Genomic DNA, 16,225 nt, shown 5'->3' with positions numbered 1-16,225 from the left:
TATTTTAAGCAAGACAGAGAAAAGCCTTACTCGGGATCCAGATAACCTACAGTGCCCCGAACTATGCTTGACACGTGAGAGGCTCCATCTACTGCAAGTTTTGAAAGACCAAAATCTGAAACCTTTGCTCTCATGTGTTTGTCAAGAAGAATATTGCTGCTTTTCAAGTCCCTATGAATAATGGCTGGAACACAGCCTGTGTGAAGGTATTCAATCCCTAAACAAGCATGAAAATACAAGAATCAATTTCAACACGCTTATAGAGGAGGGGTTTCTGTCAGCAGTATAAGTTAGCTTAAAAACCTTTTGCAGCATCCTCGGCAATTTCAAGTCGCTTGAACCAATTAATACTTTTGTGACCTGTTAATGAGCCTCGAAATATTATGCCTGGTTGAGCTTTCAAAATAATATTGCTTCATTTAGAAACACGTGAGCTTACCATAAAGATGTTCCTTGAGAGTTCCATTATGCATGAACTCATAAACAAGCATACATCTATCTCCTTCCTGGGAATAGCCAAGAAACTGTACCAGGTTCCTGTGATGTATCCTTGAAAGAAGAGTCACCTAGATCAAATTCAAGAATTTGAAAATCGTAAGAACTAGTTTTTAGTGTCTAGCACATATAATCCCACCAAATGCAACAGGACTTATTAAGAATAGAGAAACAATTTCATTAATCGACACTTTTTAACTTCAAGAAAGACTATAATGGAAGAAGATATCGAAGTTTCAAATCTCCCTGTTTCACCAAATTTGTCAAAAGAGAATTTGCGAAGAAAAAGAAGCAAAAGCAAGGTGATTTAGATAAAATTACAAGCGACAACGTTGGTATAAATTCTGGACAGGGTACAAAATTCTGTAGGAAAAGGAATGTGATAGGTCAAGATAATGTGACATGAAAAAAGTAATAAAGGAACCGTCACCAGTTTATAAATAGGTCAAGATAATGTGAATACAATATCAGAATATAGAAAGAGGTTCAAAAAATACGATAACTTACCTCGTTTGAAAATTCTCGCTTTCCCTGGAAGGAATTACTGCTTAGAACTTTGACTGCAATTTCTTTTCCATCTTTCATTTTCCCATAATATACCACTCCGAATCCTCCAGAACCAATCTTCTTTTCAAATTTTCTTGTAGAATCTTCAATTTCAGAGAAAGTGAAGCAATACGCAGCTTCTGTGTGTGCCTTGCTCTTGGAAGATTCTAGTCTTTGAACAGGTGGGGAATGGTCAAGTTGGTCTATAACAAAATCAAAATAAGTTTGTTGAACCAAGTGTAATTTTTTATAAAAACAAGATAAATGTGAAGATTTCTCAAGCTTCATACCTTGCTCAAAATACCTTTTCTTCCCTTTGCTCATAAATAGGCATGAGGCAATAGTAGCTATTAATAGAACACCAGCCCCAACTGATGACCCAATAATTATATTCATGTGGCTCCCACTTTTACTCCCTTTTCGAAGATTTATGTTCCCAGAGTAGCTGAGGAGAATCAAAGTAGAATGCAAGGGTTCAAAAATCAATGGTAGAGCTAGAATCAAAGTAAAATACACACATATATGCATATGATACAACAAATTAATTTATAAGAACAAAAAAGAACTAAATCTATAAACACATTAATAACAGAAACCTACAATCAAAGGATGAACTCTCCAAACAAGGGCACCATTCAAACCAATAAAGAAAAAGTCAAAGCTAATGTTTTAAGGGATTTAATTTAAATCTTTGTTCTAACATTACTCTTGTATCATTTTGTTAGAATAATGGTTAAATGATTAAATCCACCTTTTTTTTTTCTAACAATTTAAGCTTTTGAGAAAAGTGGTAGTTTATCCTGGTATCAAAGTAGGTGGTCTTGAGTTTAAATCTTATCTCCACTCTACCACCCATTTAAAAACTAAAAGCCCACATGTTGGGCCCCATTTATTTAGGGAGAGTCTAGGCCCACACAAGAGGAGCATAAGAATAATAGAATTATTTAAATGATCAAATTTACAAATTTCTAAAAGTTTAAGCTTTTGGGAAAACTAGTAATGTATCACCTTTATTTGTATGTACCACAAGGTTAGGTGAGACCCATTAATGTAATTAGGCATATCATGAGATCAACACTTATATGAGCTGAATGCACATCATTAGGCATCAAGTATTTCACCAAACAAAACACCACTCTTCAATTTATTCATGGTATTAGAGTCTTTATGATCATCTATCAAACTTCTATAAAATAACTTCAATTCCACATCAATCACCAATGGCAGCTTCCTCTACATCAAACACCATGAATGTACCCTTACACAACATAGCCATATCTGAGTCCCTGAAACTCGACAGTAACAACTATCTTATCTAGTCCAATCAAATCAAATCCATTCTTATAAACACAAATCTCCTTGGATTTGTTGATGGAAGTCATCCACCACCACCCACTACCATAAAATCAGCCGATAAAACTGAGTAACCAAATCCAGAATACTTGCAAGGGCAAAACCTTGATCATTTTTTCAACAGTTTCTTTGGTGGAATTGGTGCCACCTTATCCATTGGATTAGCTACACAAATTCTTGGATAGTCATCATCAAAAGCTGTTTGGGATTTTCTTGCCAATTTGTATCAACATCAACCCTTGGCAAGAAAATCTCCCTTGCAGCAAGAACTCCTAAATGCAAATAAGGGGACTGCACCACCACTAACTACCTGCAACATACAAAATCTCGTGTAGACTTGCTCACTACCATTGGTGAAAAGATCAAAGATATTGATCTTGTTACATACATCTTGAATGGATCAGGTCCACAGTTTGATCCATTCACCACTGCAATTGAAAACCGAATTGAACCCATCACCTTCATTAAAAATATGAGCTCGCTTGCTGACCCCTGAACAATGTTTAAACTACTCTCACACAACCCATGCTCCACTCCCATTGGTGAAAAGATCAAAGATATTGATCTTGTTACATACACCTTGAATGGATCGGGTCCACAGTTTGATCCATTCATCACTACTATTGAAAACTGATTTGAAACCATCACCTTCATTAAAAATATGATCTCACTTGCTGACTCATGAACAGTGTTAAAACTACTCTCACACAACCCATGCTCCACTCCCATTGGGAGATGCTACGGTACTCTATACTTCAGGACCTTTCTCCACACAAAATTTTTGGAACAAGCCTCAACAATAGTGGTCGACCCTCAAGTCCCCAACAACCATTTCATATTCTCACTCCAAATACCAGTTTTGCACAAGTAACCAAATCTACAAACTGTGTGACCTTTCCCTGTAGACCATGGATTGAATCCATCGTGCATCTCTATCAAATGCCAAATATGTCACACCATGACCCACCGTAGACAAGTGTCATTATCATTATGCAGCCAGTCGCAACAGAAACCTTCATCAAAACCTTTACTGGGCTCCGTGTTACACAGTCACCACCACCTCAACCAACTCAATGCGTTTCAAAATCAGGCGCCCCCTCTTATGTGACCTATGATCCCACTCTTCTTCAACATGTGCAACTATCTAGTGGCAATAATCAAGATCTTGTTGGAGATGGTACATGTTTGCCAATTATTCATACTGGTCATAAGTTTTAGTTGTTCCTCACATCAAACAAGATTTGCTCTCTGTTTCCAAACTAACATGTGATACACAAACCTTCAATTTCAGTCAGATTGAGAACGCGGGTTGAATTGGATGGTTCCTTGATCTCCCATAAGAACAAATGCCAACAAAATACTGGCTTGGATCCTTTCCCACCGCCTGCCTCATCACCTTCCCAACAAAGTCCTTATCCACCTCTCCCTTGCTGAATTTCTTTTTGCATTTTCCCTAGATTTCTCTATCCTTCAGGTATTTAACTGATTGTTTTCCATGTTTGTGTCAATCAGAGAAGACAAACTTAGCCCCAAATCCTTGGCTTGAGCCTTTCTCAGGTATAACACCTTCCACAAAGGCTATCAGTGTCTTGATTCTCAAATAGGTTGTGATTATATCTCTCACCATGTGCTTTTCAATGATAATTAAGATGTCTACCCCTACCCCTTCACCACCACATCCCATCATTTCTTTTACCATTTCACCTCCACCCATCTGTTTTACCACCACTCTTCCCTCTTCTATTGCTACCACCTCATCATGCTCTACAAAACCTTCATCTCAACCTTCTACATTTCACCTCCCCACCATTGATACTTCTACAACTGACACCTCAAACTCTCCCTCAGTGATAGTGATGGCACTATTGAACAATGCAAAATACAAGTTGTGGCAAAAGGTTTGTATCAACACCCCAATGTTGATTTTTCTAATACATTTAGTACTACTGTTAAGCCCACTTCATTCATACTATCCTCTCTATCACCATTACCATCCACTAGCCCATTCATCAACTTGATGTTACTAATACTTTCCTTCATAATGTCCTTAATGAAGAAGTTTACATGCAACAAGCTCCTAGTTTTGTTCATGCTAGTCATCTTACACATGTTTGTTGACTTAAGCCTATTTATGGTATCATTGGTATGTGACAAGCCTCCCAAGCTTGGTTTGACCGTTTTATTTCCTTTTGATCCAATATGGTTTCATCAGTCTTGAATAGTTCCATGCTTGTCTTACACTCTCCAATAGCTCCCTTATTCTCCTTCTCTATGCTGATGACAATATCCTTATAGGAGCCAATCATTTGATGCTCACCAACTTTGTCAGCATCTCTTGGCACTAAATTCACTAGGTCTAATTAGGAGATATTCACTTCTTCCTAGGAATTTAGGCATCTCATTCTTCTCATGGCCTTTCTTTGGCACAAAATAAATATGCTCTAATATCCTTGTACCACTCCAGTTGTTTCTGGACCAAAAACAGCTTTATCCAATGGTTTTCTCTTACCTAATCCTACTCTACAAAAACATTGTTGGTACCTTGTAATATTTGACACTCACCAACCCTAACTGGTGCAACTTGGTCAACCAAGTCTGCCTTGCATGCTTCGGCTACAACTCATTTTCAAGCTGTCAAATGCATTTTACAATACCTTAAGGGTGCTCTTATCACAAGTATCACTCTCCTACCAAGATCTCTATCCACTTTTCACGCCTTCGCTGATCTAATCATCAATCCACCTTAATTTTTGCCTCCTTCTAGGCTGGATGTGGAACGGTGACAGCCGGTCCACCAATCAACTTGGGGTGTGGACCGATGCAGATTGCGACGGCGGCGGCCCAAGCCTGGGCTGTAGTCATGCCCGTGGAGACATCGTTGCTGCAATCGTGGCGGGCAACACACGCCTCATGGCATGCCTCGGCATCTGCGTGCTCCTGGCATCAACCTGCGAGCTCCCCATTCGGCCAATTTTGCTGAAGTATGGGGCGATGCAGCGTGGCATGCATGCAGGCATGCCCCTAGGCACCCAAGCTTGCCCAATGCCTGCCTCCATGGGGCAAATAACCTCCTTTTCCAAAAAAACCCTCATTTTTTGGAAATCAATCCAAATTTGAGGGCAAGCAGCAGCCCCCATGGGCACACTGCCAAGGCCAAGGCAGCCCCCCATGGCCATGCTGCCAAGGCCAAGGCAGCCCTCATGGGCATTCCTTGGTTGGATTGACAAGCACATGCAAGGAACACCAAAATTATTTCAAAAATTGTTATTTCAGATTTCCTTTGAGATACCAGACTTTATATTTGAATTTTGGACTAGTTTTATTTTATTTTTTAATTTGGCCTAAAATGTTATTGAGGATTTTATGGGATGTACGCTTCGTTTGTTTCAACGTAAAATATTTTCAAATGTAAAATATTTTACTATAAAACATTTTCAAGTGATTGGTAAGTGTTGTAACATAAACCTTGCAAATATAAATCAGCCACCACATACCCAGCCACCACCACCCATTGCAAAGACACACCCTATAATCCCATCCCATCGGCCACCGTCATCCACCTACCCTAACACCCAACAGCCACCAGAATCACCAGCACTCAAAAAATAGCCATCAAAACCACCACCAAAGATTCAAAAAACTGCTCCCAATTACCAAAAAAACAACCACCAACCACCGAATCATCACCAACCACCCAAAAAACAACCACCAACAACCCAAAAATCCATATCAGAAAGGCAAAACCACCCACAAAACCAGATCAAAAACCTGAAAAGAAAACCCACGAACAAAGAATCTAATATGAAAATCCAACAACCCAGCAAAAAAAATCCAACAACCCAACAAATCTAGCAATGGCGAGATTCGAACAGCCACCAGCAAGATAAGAACAGCCACCAAAAACCCAATCTGCCGCTCAACAGTCAGATCCGGTTTTGTGAGAGAGACGAGAGGAGGGAGGAGGTGTGGAGTCGGTCTGTGGGTGGCGCCAGTTGGGGGGTGATGCCGGTCGGTGGGTGGCGCTGGTCGGGTGGTGACGCTGGTTGGTAGGTGGCGCTGGTCGGTGGGTGATGCCGGTCGGTTGGTGGTGCCGCCAGTAGGTTTTGGGAGAGATGGATTAATGGGTGAGAGAAGGAATGTTGGGTTGTGACTGTGAGAGAACTGAGAGGGAGAGATAGTGTGAGAGGGAGGGAGGGAGGGAGGGTGAGTTATCGGGACAGGAGATTATGAACAAATGTAAAATGTTTTACCAAAATTTTAAGCGTAAAATATTTTACACAAATTTGCTTTAAATTGATTTGGTTGACTGAAAATATTTTACTACAAAACAAACATGGTAAAATAAGAAAATATTTTCCTGTAAATATTTTACATCAAAACAAACGGAGCGGTAATTGCTAGTTAATGTAATCCCCAAAGCCTATTAAAAAAGACCCTAGGAATGGTTTGAGACAATACAATTTGAATAGGACTTTTCAGATTAAAGAACATTGTTCTTGCTAGTGGTTAATCCAAGTACCCTTTGGTGGTGAAGTGTAAGGTTTTCACACAAATTCTAGGCGGTGAAGTTTAGGATTTCTACTATTTTCTCTTTCTTTTCCTTTAACTGTATTTTTTCTTACCCTGTCTAGCATCAATTTTGGTATCAGAGAGTAACCTCAATCCAATCAACAGACCAGTCATAAATCAGTTTTAGAGCCCATCCTCCATCCATCCAAACTTCTCAATCTTAAAGAATCATGTCACTCATATCAACCACCCAAAGTCCACTCAACTACAACTCCACACCTAGATTCCCTCAATTCCAACCCATAGCCCAGTGTGGCCTTTGCCGAAAGGTCTCCCGCATCCAGTTGCAGTTACTAAACTAATGTGGGAAAACCCCACCACCATCCCTGAAAAACCCATCACTACAAGACTCTTAGGCTCTTAGCCAAAACCTCCTTCACAGCACTCACCCACAACAGTTGACCATATAGATACACCCATACTCAAAATCCCACAGTCGAGATCTTCCACTCAAACCCACAACCCAAATCCACTCTTCCTTCACCACCCAAGCACCAGAGGCCAGTTTAGTTGCCATCAAAGAACCACGCTCTTGACTCTGTGTATTGGCAACCCACCAATTATGCCAGGAAACACCAAACAACCACTACTGCAACTCATAGTTGCCAGCTGAGCACCTGTCACATCACTGCAGACCATCACAGCTTCCATCGCCTGTTGCGACCTTCCTCCAAGCTTCACTGGAAAGGTTGTACCACCACCCCTCGAGCAGACCCGCCAGTCTATTGGGTACTCTCTGTTGCACTTTGTATTTGATTTCCAATTGTTTTAGTTTATTAGCCCAACTAATATTTATGTAATAATTATTTAATGAACCAGTATTATTAAAAGCACCAATATTTGGTGGTTGACAAGACCCACGGATCTTCACTAAGTGTTTACATGAGATGGATCATTTTTTAATCAAGTAGGTTTGTCAAATGCAAAAAAGGTTCAGTTTGCCAAGATGAAACTGATATGTTCAGCTATGGACTATTGGCACAATATTGAAAACCTTCGCCTTAGAAGGGACAACCCCCCCCAGAACCGATTGGGAAGAAATGAAAGAAAAACTATGCAAAATATATGTTCTCTAATCATATCAAAAGAAATGCTTGCCTAAATCCTATCAAGCTTACTTTGTAGACCAAAGAAACAATTTGACTATTTGAGTGAGTGGAATAGACTTACTGACCATGTGGCACAATTTGAAAAAGATGAGATGAGTGTTCATACAGTTTCTAGCCAGGACCTAGCTCACGAAACTGCAAGGAATAATGCCCGACTTGACAAAATAATGGCTTCCACCCAAAAACTACCCAATAATTTTGAGGGTAAAGCTTCACACGAGGGACAATAGTGTTGAGGCACCAAAATTTTGTGCAAAAAAAGAAATACAAGCTCCAAAAAATGTACACTTAATACAGCCAAAACCATATGCAGTAGACCTGATACAAAACTTCAGCTAGAGAGAGAATCGAGCACTTCAAAACTTGAGATCAAGTTTTCTCCAACCAAGGGAGTATGATGCAAGGAGCACCAAAACTTTTCAAAATCAATTATTTTAGATTTTCTTTGAGATATTAGGTTTTATAATGAATTTGAATTTAGAATTTGCTCTTTAATGTTGTTGAGGATTTTATGCGATGAAATTGTGACTTAATGTAATCCATGAAGCCTACTAAAAAGAGGCTACAGGAAGAGTTTGAGGCTGTCCAATTTGAATATGAATTTTCTGATTAGAGAATGTTTTTTCTTCTTGTTGGCCGTTCCAAGCACCCTTTAGGTTCTGAAGCCTAAGGTTTTCAAGTAAATTCTAGGCAGGGAAGATTTGTCACGTTTTCTCTTTCTTTTCATCTTATTTCTATTTTCTACCCGTCCTGCATCAGCACCCTTGATAGGAGTGATGGACACATACAAAGACCCCCCCCCCCCCCCACCCCCAAATAAAAAGGGGATAGCAAAGAAGTCAATGAATAACAAGGTGAACAAAAAGGCATTGGAGGAGCCAGGATGTAGATATCAACATTCATGTTGAATCTGAAAATATGATCTCAAGTCAACATTTTAGCATGCAAAAACAAATCTAAACCATACTGTGGAGTAAAATACATAAACTGAATATAGCTATGTTTTTATGAGGCAGTGGCTTCAAAGTCAATTTGGTTTCCACAGTTAGAAACAAAGAGACAACATTATCTTCAGCTAAGAAGAAACATACAAAAATCGAGTCCTATCATTATCCATTTGGTTGAAAGCAATAATATCTTCTCCAAAACAACAAACTTTTAAAGAGGAGGAAAAGTTAAAAGTAGTTCAACAAATGGGTATCCCTCTTAGACAAAACTACCTTAAAATGACATCTAATTCCTTATTACTTCCATAATTACTTATGTGGCCATCCATAAGCAAAGTCTTGCTAAAAAATCTAAACAAATCTAGACCTCTCAGTCTAAAACCTTGTAACAAAACCCATTTGACTGCAATTGTGACCTTGTTTGGTTTAAACTGTATCATTTTCATGTTCCAAAGACCATTTTCATTTTCTAGAGAACTTAGTTAAAAATTTTATGCTAACGTTTCCAATGCAATGCGGTCATACATTTTAAGATTAAATATTTTTTAATATGTGTGCATGTCAATAATATTCTCCTTTCTTAACATGTCCAAATTTATGGAATCCCAAATTTAATTGCAAAAAGTCACACTCACTTCAAAATCAAGTTTTTATTGAGAAGACCCGATGGCATAGTTCCTGACAACATATTGTTTTGCACATACCTGCAACCACCAGATGCATCAAGTATATAAGATCTTCGGCTCAAACAGAATGACAACACTTAATTAAAATAAATGAGAATGAATACAAATATGGAGTATATCTTACGATCTATCATAACGTATATAATTTCTAATGCATCAACTTAAGGTAAAGAATCTTTGAAATTGGGAGGCATTAAATAAACCAATATAGAAATCATGACTCGTAATAACTTACAATTCCCTCAAATTTGGAAGGTTCATCAAAGAGGAAGGCAGCTCACCCGTCAACTGATTGTTCTCGAGATGACTATACAAGGTTAAGATTGTGGTTAGCTAAATTTATTATTAAAACCCATGATAAAGAGAAAAATTTATGATAGATTACATGATTTTCAAGTCTACGCATCCAGTAAAATCAGGTATTGGACCACTCAATGAATTATTATCAACCCACCTGCAACCAAAAGACATGGATTATGATGATTCAAGGGTCATCAATACTAGTGGAACTAATCATGGAAACCAATTATCACCCTCCAGAAAAATGGAAATGTGGTACCAAACTTACAACTCAACTAAACCGGTCAACTTTGCAAAGTCTGAAGGGATATTCCCTGTCAAGTTCTTTCCAGACAATGTACTGCCAAACACCAGGGACAGAGTAATTGAGGTTAGATCAGTGACATCTGTATTCATCTATGTATGGGACTAACTTTAAACAAAGAAAAACTAATTAGGTATTGATGAGATAAAACCTCAAAAAGGCCTAAAAGTTTACATTTTAACAATTTTTGGTTGTGGATCCGAGTTACACTGCACCCATGACCATGGAACTGGTAGACACGGGTCACCACCTTCTTGTGCCCAATCAGATGATGAGTAATATGAAACTATTTTTGCAATAGACACTCCTGCAACTCATGGAAGTTCATGGTAAAGAACAATGCTCAAGAGCAAAAAAACCATACTATGTATATTCAAGGAACCATTGTTATACTTACCATCTAAAGAACCATCATTTTTCTCCAGATACCTATTTATCTCCATAGCATTCAAAAGAGGCCCCCTTATAGAATCAGATGTTTTTCCAAATCTAAAATATAATACAAAGGGAAGGGATAAGTTCGTAAATCCAGGCTCATAAAGACGATATTTTCCCTGAGCATTCTCTTCAATATTGACTACAGCCTTGCTTAAATCAGTATAGCCTGGAAGGACTAGTCTAAATTTTCTAGTCTCATCTGGACCCAAATCTTCAATTTCTGCAAAGTAGGTGACTGCCCATCCAAAACCAGGAAAACCATCCAAATTTAACCGGTAAGTTAATGACCCATTTGTGCCTTCTACAGCTGTCTGCATCACTTTTTGAGGTGGTACCTCTTTACTGTTTACATAAATTGGCTTTCGGGTTGACACCTTTTCAGTTCCAGCAGCAACATCAACAAGGTAATTTGCTCTCTTCAAAGAGTCTGACTCCCATATTCTATCAAAGGGGTCATCAGGATACCTAGAATAACAAAAATACAGTCATCAGATCTTCTCATAATATGGAAAACAATTCAAATAATAAATGTGTAGCTACTAACCCTCTCGTACCTCAAAATTCCCTTAATAGGGTGTTCAGCATCTATGTGTGTGACAATAGCTTTAGTAACTTAATGTTTTCTTCTCATACTGTTTCGTGTATATTATTTATTTTAAAATGCGTTCAGATAACCATGTATTCAAAATAGCAGGCTGTTAGGCACTTCTAACCAAATATTCTAAGCATACCTAACTGGAGCTTCGCTATCTGCACCAAAGTTTATCCTTGCAGAGACACTGAGGTAATACAGCTCCTCAAAATCTGTGTAGTAGATTGAACCATTAAATTGTCGGAGCTCAAGAGTAGATATAAATGGCTGCCCAGTTGTAGCATTGGATAAGCACACACTGATAGTAGGACTTAAAGCCAGGAATATTAGCTCTCGGACCTCTACAGTACTAGCATCTGAAATGACTATTGTGGACCAGTAAGTCGCCCCAAGGGAAATGTCAAATTTCGGATAAACATTGTTGTTGTCAAAGTTACCATACAAGAATGTTGCTCTCAGAAGGTACCTAGACCTACTTATGACATTAAGCGTGTAACAATACTTCCTGGAATCTGCAGGGAAGTGTCTCAGGGTCTCGTATTGCCTGCGTGTCTCATTTGCAACAGATATACCAGCTGTTTCTCCATACATCAGTTTAATGTCAGGAGTCCACTCGAGACCAATTTCGTCCGTGAAATTTTCTTTGCCTCCACAGTCAAAACTAACAAAACCTGAGTCAAAAGACAAAATCTGTTAGAAACATTAATGTAGAAGAAAAGTGATTCCAAACTCCTACATGAAGTTTTTACAAGGAAAACTCTATGAGGAACTGTTATTCTCTAACAAATGTAATTATCACATGACAGGCAAAATCTAAAAGCCAATTCAGTGAGTATAAAAATCACCAAATTGGGACAACCTTATGCAATTATCAACAAAGACATATTAAAAGAACAGAAATAGGAGCGGCATCAATGTTGTCTTAAAATAAATCTCGTATAGCAAAAAAACTCATCCCTTGTAATAGAGGCATACAAAGTTAGCGTGCGCGCACACACTCACACACTTATATATATATATATATATATATATATATATATATATATATATATATATTATATATAAGTGTGTGAGTGTGTGTGCGCGCGTTGCAAATTATTCTAAAGTTCAACGGAAATGGATTAGGATCTTAACTTATTGATTTACTCGATAATTTACCAGGACTTGGACATATTCAACCACCCAAACCGGATTGATCAAACATTCAAACTTCCCACAACATTCCAAAAAAGTGACTCATAAATTTAATTCATAACCCACTTATAAGCATGCAGATTATTCATATCAACTTAATTGGCAAATAAAAAAAATAAAAGATGTGAATTTTAATGCAATTCAAATCTTACAAGACTACCTAAAAAGATCAAAGTTTTAGGTTGTTGTAGGTTATTAAGGAAACAATATTAATGTAATTAACTACTATACAGTTGACATGTTCTTGACTTTTGAGGGAGTTGTTTAAGCACAGGATTTGAAGTGTTTACATTTCAATTAAGACTTATGGCTTAAATTCCTTATTTTCCATCATTTATTATATCAACCACAAAAGCCAAAACGACGAAAAGTCACTGTTTTAGTGTTTTTCTTTGCTCTAAAATTTCCCAGTCATCATTTTTTTTTTTCGTCTTGTTGTTAGTTCCTTGGAGGTTGACTGTAAAGATTGTAACTTTCCCTTCCAATTGTTCATTGCCATTAGTGACAGTCACACCCAAGTGAAAATTTTTCTTAAAAAATATTACTTTATAATTAAAAAAAATGACAAATATCAAATTGACAGTTGAAGCATGATTAGAATTCATGTACAGGGCAATAAAAAGATCAGAGTAATTCAAATCCATTTAAAAAAAAAAATTTTAAAAAAAAGATTTTTTTTTTGGTTAGAAATATACATAAGAGAAAGTTAGAGAGAGAGAGAGCACCTGGCATCTGAGCTTTGGAGGCATCCAAGAGAAGAAGAATGAAGAAGAAGAAAGATAATAGGAGAGGCTTAATCTCCATGATGGGTGTGAAAAAAAAAAGCTAGCTAGACTGAGAGGTTGCTAACCATAGAGAAATGGTGCAAAAAGAAAGAGAGCAAAGAAAAGCCACTCTGTGCTCAGATATAAAGTAACAAAGAAAATGGTAAAGCCAACTACTGGTAATACAGAGTCACCAACAATATTTATAAAAAAAAAAAAATGAAAACAGAATTGATTCTCTTTTTATTTTTGGTTTTAAGTAATAGATTATAGAATGTATGTTGGTTTTCCTGGATAAGTGTGCGTGTGTTTTTGATCTTTGAAATTGAAAGAATGATTTGGTGAGAAAAAGAAGTAAGACTCAGAAAGAGAGAGAGAGAGAGAGTGAGTGTATTTGAGAGTGATTAGGAGTCTTGGTTTGGACTATGGTTGAGTCACAGTTTCGTTAGGGAAAGGGAAGGGAAGGGGTTGGCAAATGAGGACCCACAAAAGTAGTCACTCTTGTCACTTGTGACCTCGAAGTTAGTAGAGATTAATGGGTTTGTGTAACAATGAGATTCGGATTACACTAATGTGGGCTACCACCACTAGTTTTGCACCAGCCGTTTACATCACATCACCACTTTCATTGTTTCCTTCATTTCTATCTTTTTTTTTTTAGTCATCGTAATATTATAGAAGTAATAATTATACATATTAATTTTCATTATATTTTTTTAATTGATAAGTTTTTGTTACTCTCAATCTGTTTCGCAGCTGAATTAATAAGTTTTTATTGATTTTGAATATTTTGATATGGTGGATAACTGATAATGTTTTATCCTCTACGCCCTTGTAGATATTGATGACTTCAATATACTGTTGGGCTTGGCCTATATTAGTGTACATTTGAATTAGCTTACTGCTAAAAAAATTAATGAAAAGCTAACTATAGAGTTTTTTTTTGAGAGATAAGTGTATCTAAAGAATGTAAGGTTTAATAATAAATTTTTTTTTAAATGTTTTGATTAAATCCTCAAGATGGTATTATATGTAACAATAATTGCATACAAATTACAAGTTACAATAATTGAAAAATTAGTGTGAATTATAGAGATTTAAAGTCTGTACGGTGTATCCAAGAGTTAAGCCATTTTTGATATACACCACTGTTAGTTTTTTTAAAACCTTCTCCCCTCTCCTCTTGTGTGTATATATTAAAATACTTAGTATTCTCAAAAGAAAAAAACAGTGAGTTAATCCCATATTGGAAAATAAGTATGAGCCATATAGGTTTAAAGCATGTACTATGTATCCAAGAGTTAGGTCATTTTATATATACACTCCTGTAAGTTTCTTTAAAACCTTCTCCCCTCTCCCTTTGTGTGTGTTAAAAAAGTGTGTGAAAATACGTGTAATATTGTTTAAAAATTAAAAACATGTGTTTGAATGGATGTACCAAATGAGCCATTAGTATTCTAAAAAACAAATTACAACATCTTTCTCATGTGGACTAGAAAGTAGAAAAGACGCACGCTCTATTTGTTTCAGTATTAATGTTTTTTGGAAAAGTGGTCATTTTCCAGAGAACATTTTTTGGAAAATTATCTCATTTTTCAGTGTTTGGTAACGATCTTGAAAATTGGCTTAAGAATGTTTTTTAATGTTTGGTATGTATAAATTTTTTTTGGAAAACTATCTCATTTTTTTTTGAAAATTATCTCATTGCAGCTATACCACTTCAATTTTTGTGGCCCTGGAACTCTAAGCATCAATTTTTCTCAACCTAATTGTCCAAATAGTCTGATAAATACCAAAATGCCAAATTGTCCAAATAGAAAAGCCTAAATTCTAACAAAATGCACCTACATAATCAAAATTGGCTTAAATAGTTGTCAAAGAAGTTCTGCAGCCATTGTCTACGGAGCTTGTCAATTTTCAACATGAATGACCTTGCTTGTTTTTCATCCCCATTCAAATGTCCAAATGCAAACTCAATCATATTTTCTTCAAACTCATCCATCTTCATAACTTCTTCATAAAGACTACCGAAATTTAGATGATTTCAACCTTACCAAGTTGTATAGACAAATCTTGGTAAACGGTATCTTCAATCATAGTAGCTTGACTTCGTTTCTTGTGAGACCTTGTTTCATTTGAGGCCACCTGTGAGGGATTAACTTGCTTATTTTTGGATACGTCATCAACATCAGCATCAACAAGCGGAGGTGAGTCATCCAATGCTTCTATACCTATATTACCAACTCCCTTGGAAAAACCTCCCCAAGCCCAAATATCCTTACATAGATTAATTAGTAGAGCCTCCTACCAGTTAGAAAAATTCAAACTATGTTTAATGAGTATTAGATACATATGATTTGAGTTCATTATATAGAGTTTGGCACCTTGCTTCACTTGGGTGAGCGCTTTTTTGATACCTCATGCCTCTTGTGATACAAAGACTTGGCACCTTAACTTTGCCATTTACCTTTGACTATGTTGTTTCAAATATAGCTTTATCTAGCAAACTAATTCTGCTAGCAATGTTCTACCTGAGATCCTAAACAAGTATTACCTTACTTTGACATGCTCGAGTTAGTTCACTCCTCAATTTTCTATTGCCAAATGATAAACTTTCTCAATACAAGAAGGACAAAAAAAAAACAAAAAACAAAATCTTTAATAATTTTATTTCCCTAAACATTGAGAGAGGATTCTAATCCATATATCTATATATATAACAATAGGTAAAGCAATGAGAAAATCCAATTAAATTTCAAATTGGAGTCTAATTTTGGCCACGCGTCTCATCTAATTTTTGAATTTGTGTGTCAAGTGAATTATTAGGTGCAAAAATTAAAGAGTCTAAATTCAATTGGATTCTAAATTGAATTTTAATTGGATTCAATTTTGTGCATGTGTTCCATCTAATTTTTTAATTTTTGTGGC

General features: G+C 36.8%; 1 protein-coding gene across 4 annotated transcripts in view; it reads right to left on the bottom strand.

Annotated features, from left to right (window-relative positions):
* LOC142609561 (putative LRR receptor-like serine/threonine-protein kinase At1g67720) overlaps window positions 1–13,693 on the bottom strand; it is a 33,940-nt gene extending 20,247 nt beyond the window's left edge. Inside the window, exons 1-13 of one of the 4 annotated variants that reach the window (XM_075781176.1) lie at window positions 13,259–13,693; window positions 11,479–12,010; window positions 10,707–11,212; window positions 10,484–10,616; window positions 10,274–10,345; window positions 10,091–10,159; window positions 9,941–10,012; window positions 9,655–9,723; window positions 1,332–1,486; window positions 1,003–1,244; window positions 440–566; window positions 304–360; window positions 31–217 (exon numbers count right to left, since the gene is read on the bottom strand). In XM_075781176.1, the coding sequence (XP_075637291.1) occupies window positions 31–217; window positions 304–360; window positions 440–566; window positions 1,003–1,244; window positions 1,332–1,486; window positions 9,655–9,723; window positions 9,941–10,012; window positions 10,091–10,159; window positions 10,274–10,345; window positions 10,484–10,616; window positions 10,707–11,212; window positions 11,479–12,010; window positions 13,259–13,337 (2,300 nt within the window). In that variant the 5' untranslated portion in view covers window positions 13,338–13,693. Of the gene's footprint in view, window positions 1–30; window positions 218–303; window positions 361–439; window positions 567–1,002; window positions 1,487–9,654; window positions 9,724–9,940; window positions 10,013–10,090; window positions 10,160–10,273; window positions 10,346–10,483; window positions 10,617–10,706; window positions 11,213–11,478; window positions 12,011–13,258 lie in introns of all 4 variants that reach the window. The other 3 variants (XM_075781179.1, XM_075781175.1, XM_075781173.1) reach the window with 3 other exon arrangements.
* Between the last annotated feature and the right edge of the window lie 2,532 nt (window positions 13,694–16,225).

This window comes from Castanea sativa, chromosome 9 (assembly GCF_040712315.1).
Source record: "Castanea sativa cultivar Marrone di Chiusa Pesio chromosome 9, ASM4071231v1".
NCBI classification, from domain to species: domain Eukaryota; kingdom Viridiplantae; phylum Streptophyta; class Magnoliopsida; order Fagales; family Fagaceae; genus Castanea; species Castanea sativa.
The sequence above is the reverse complement of the archived record's forward strand: the minus strand, read 5'-3'. Positions and strand labels throughout refer to the sequence as shown.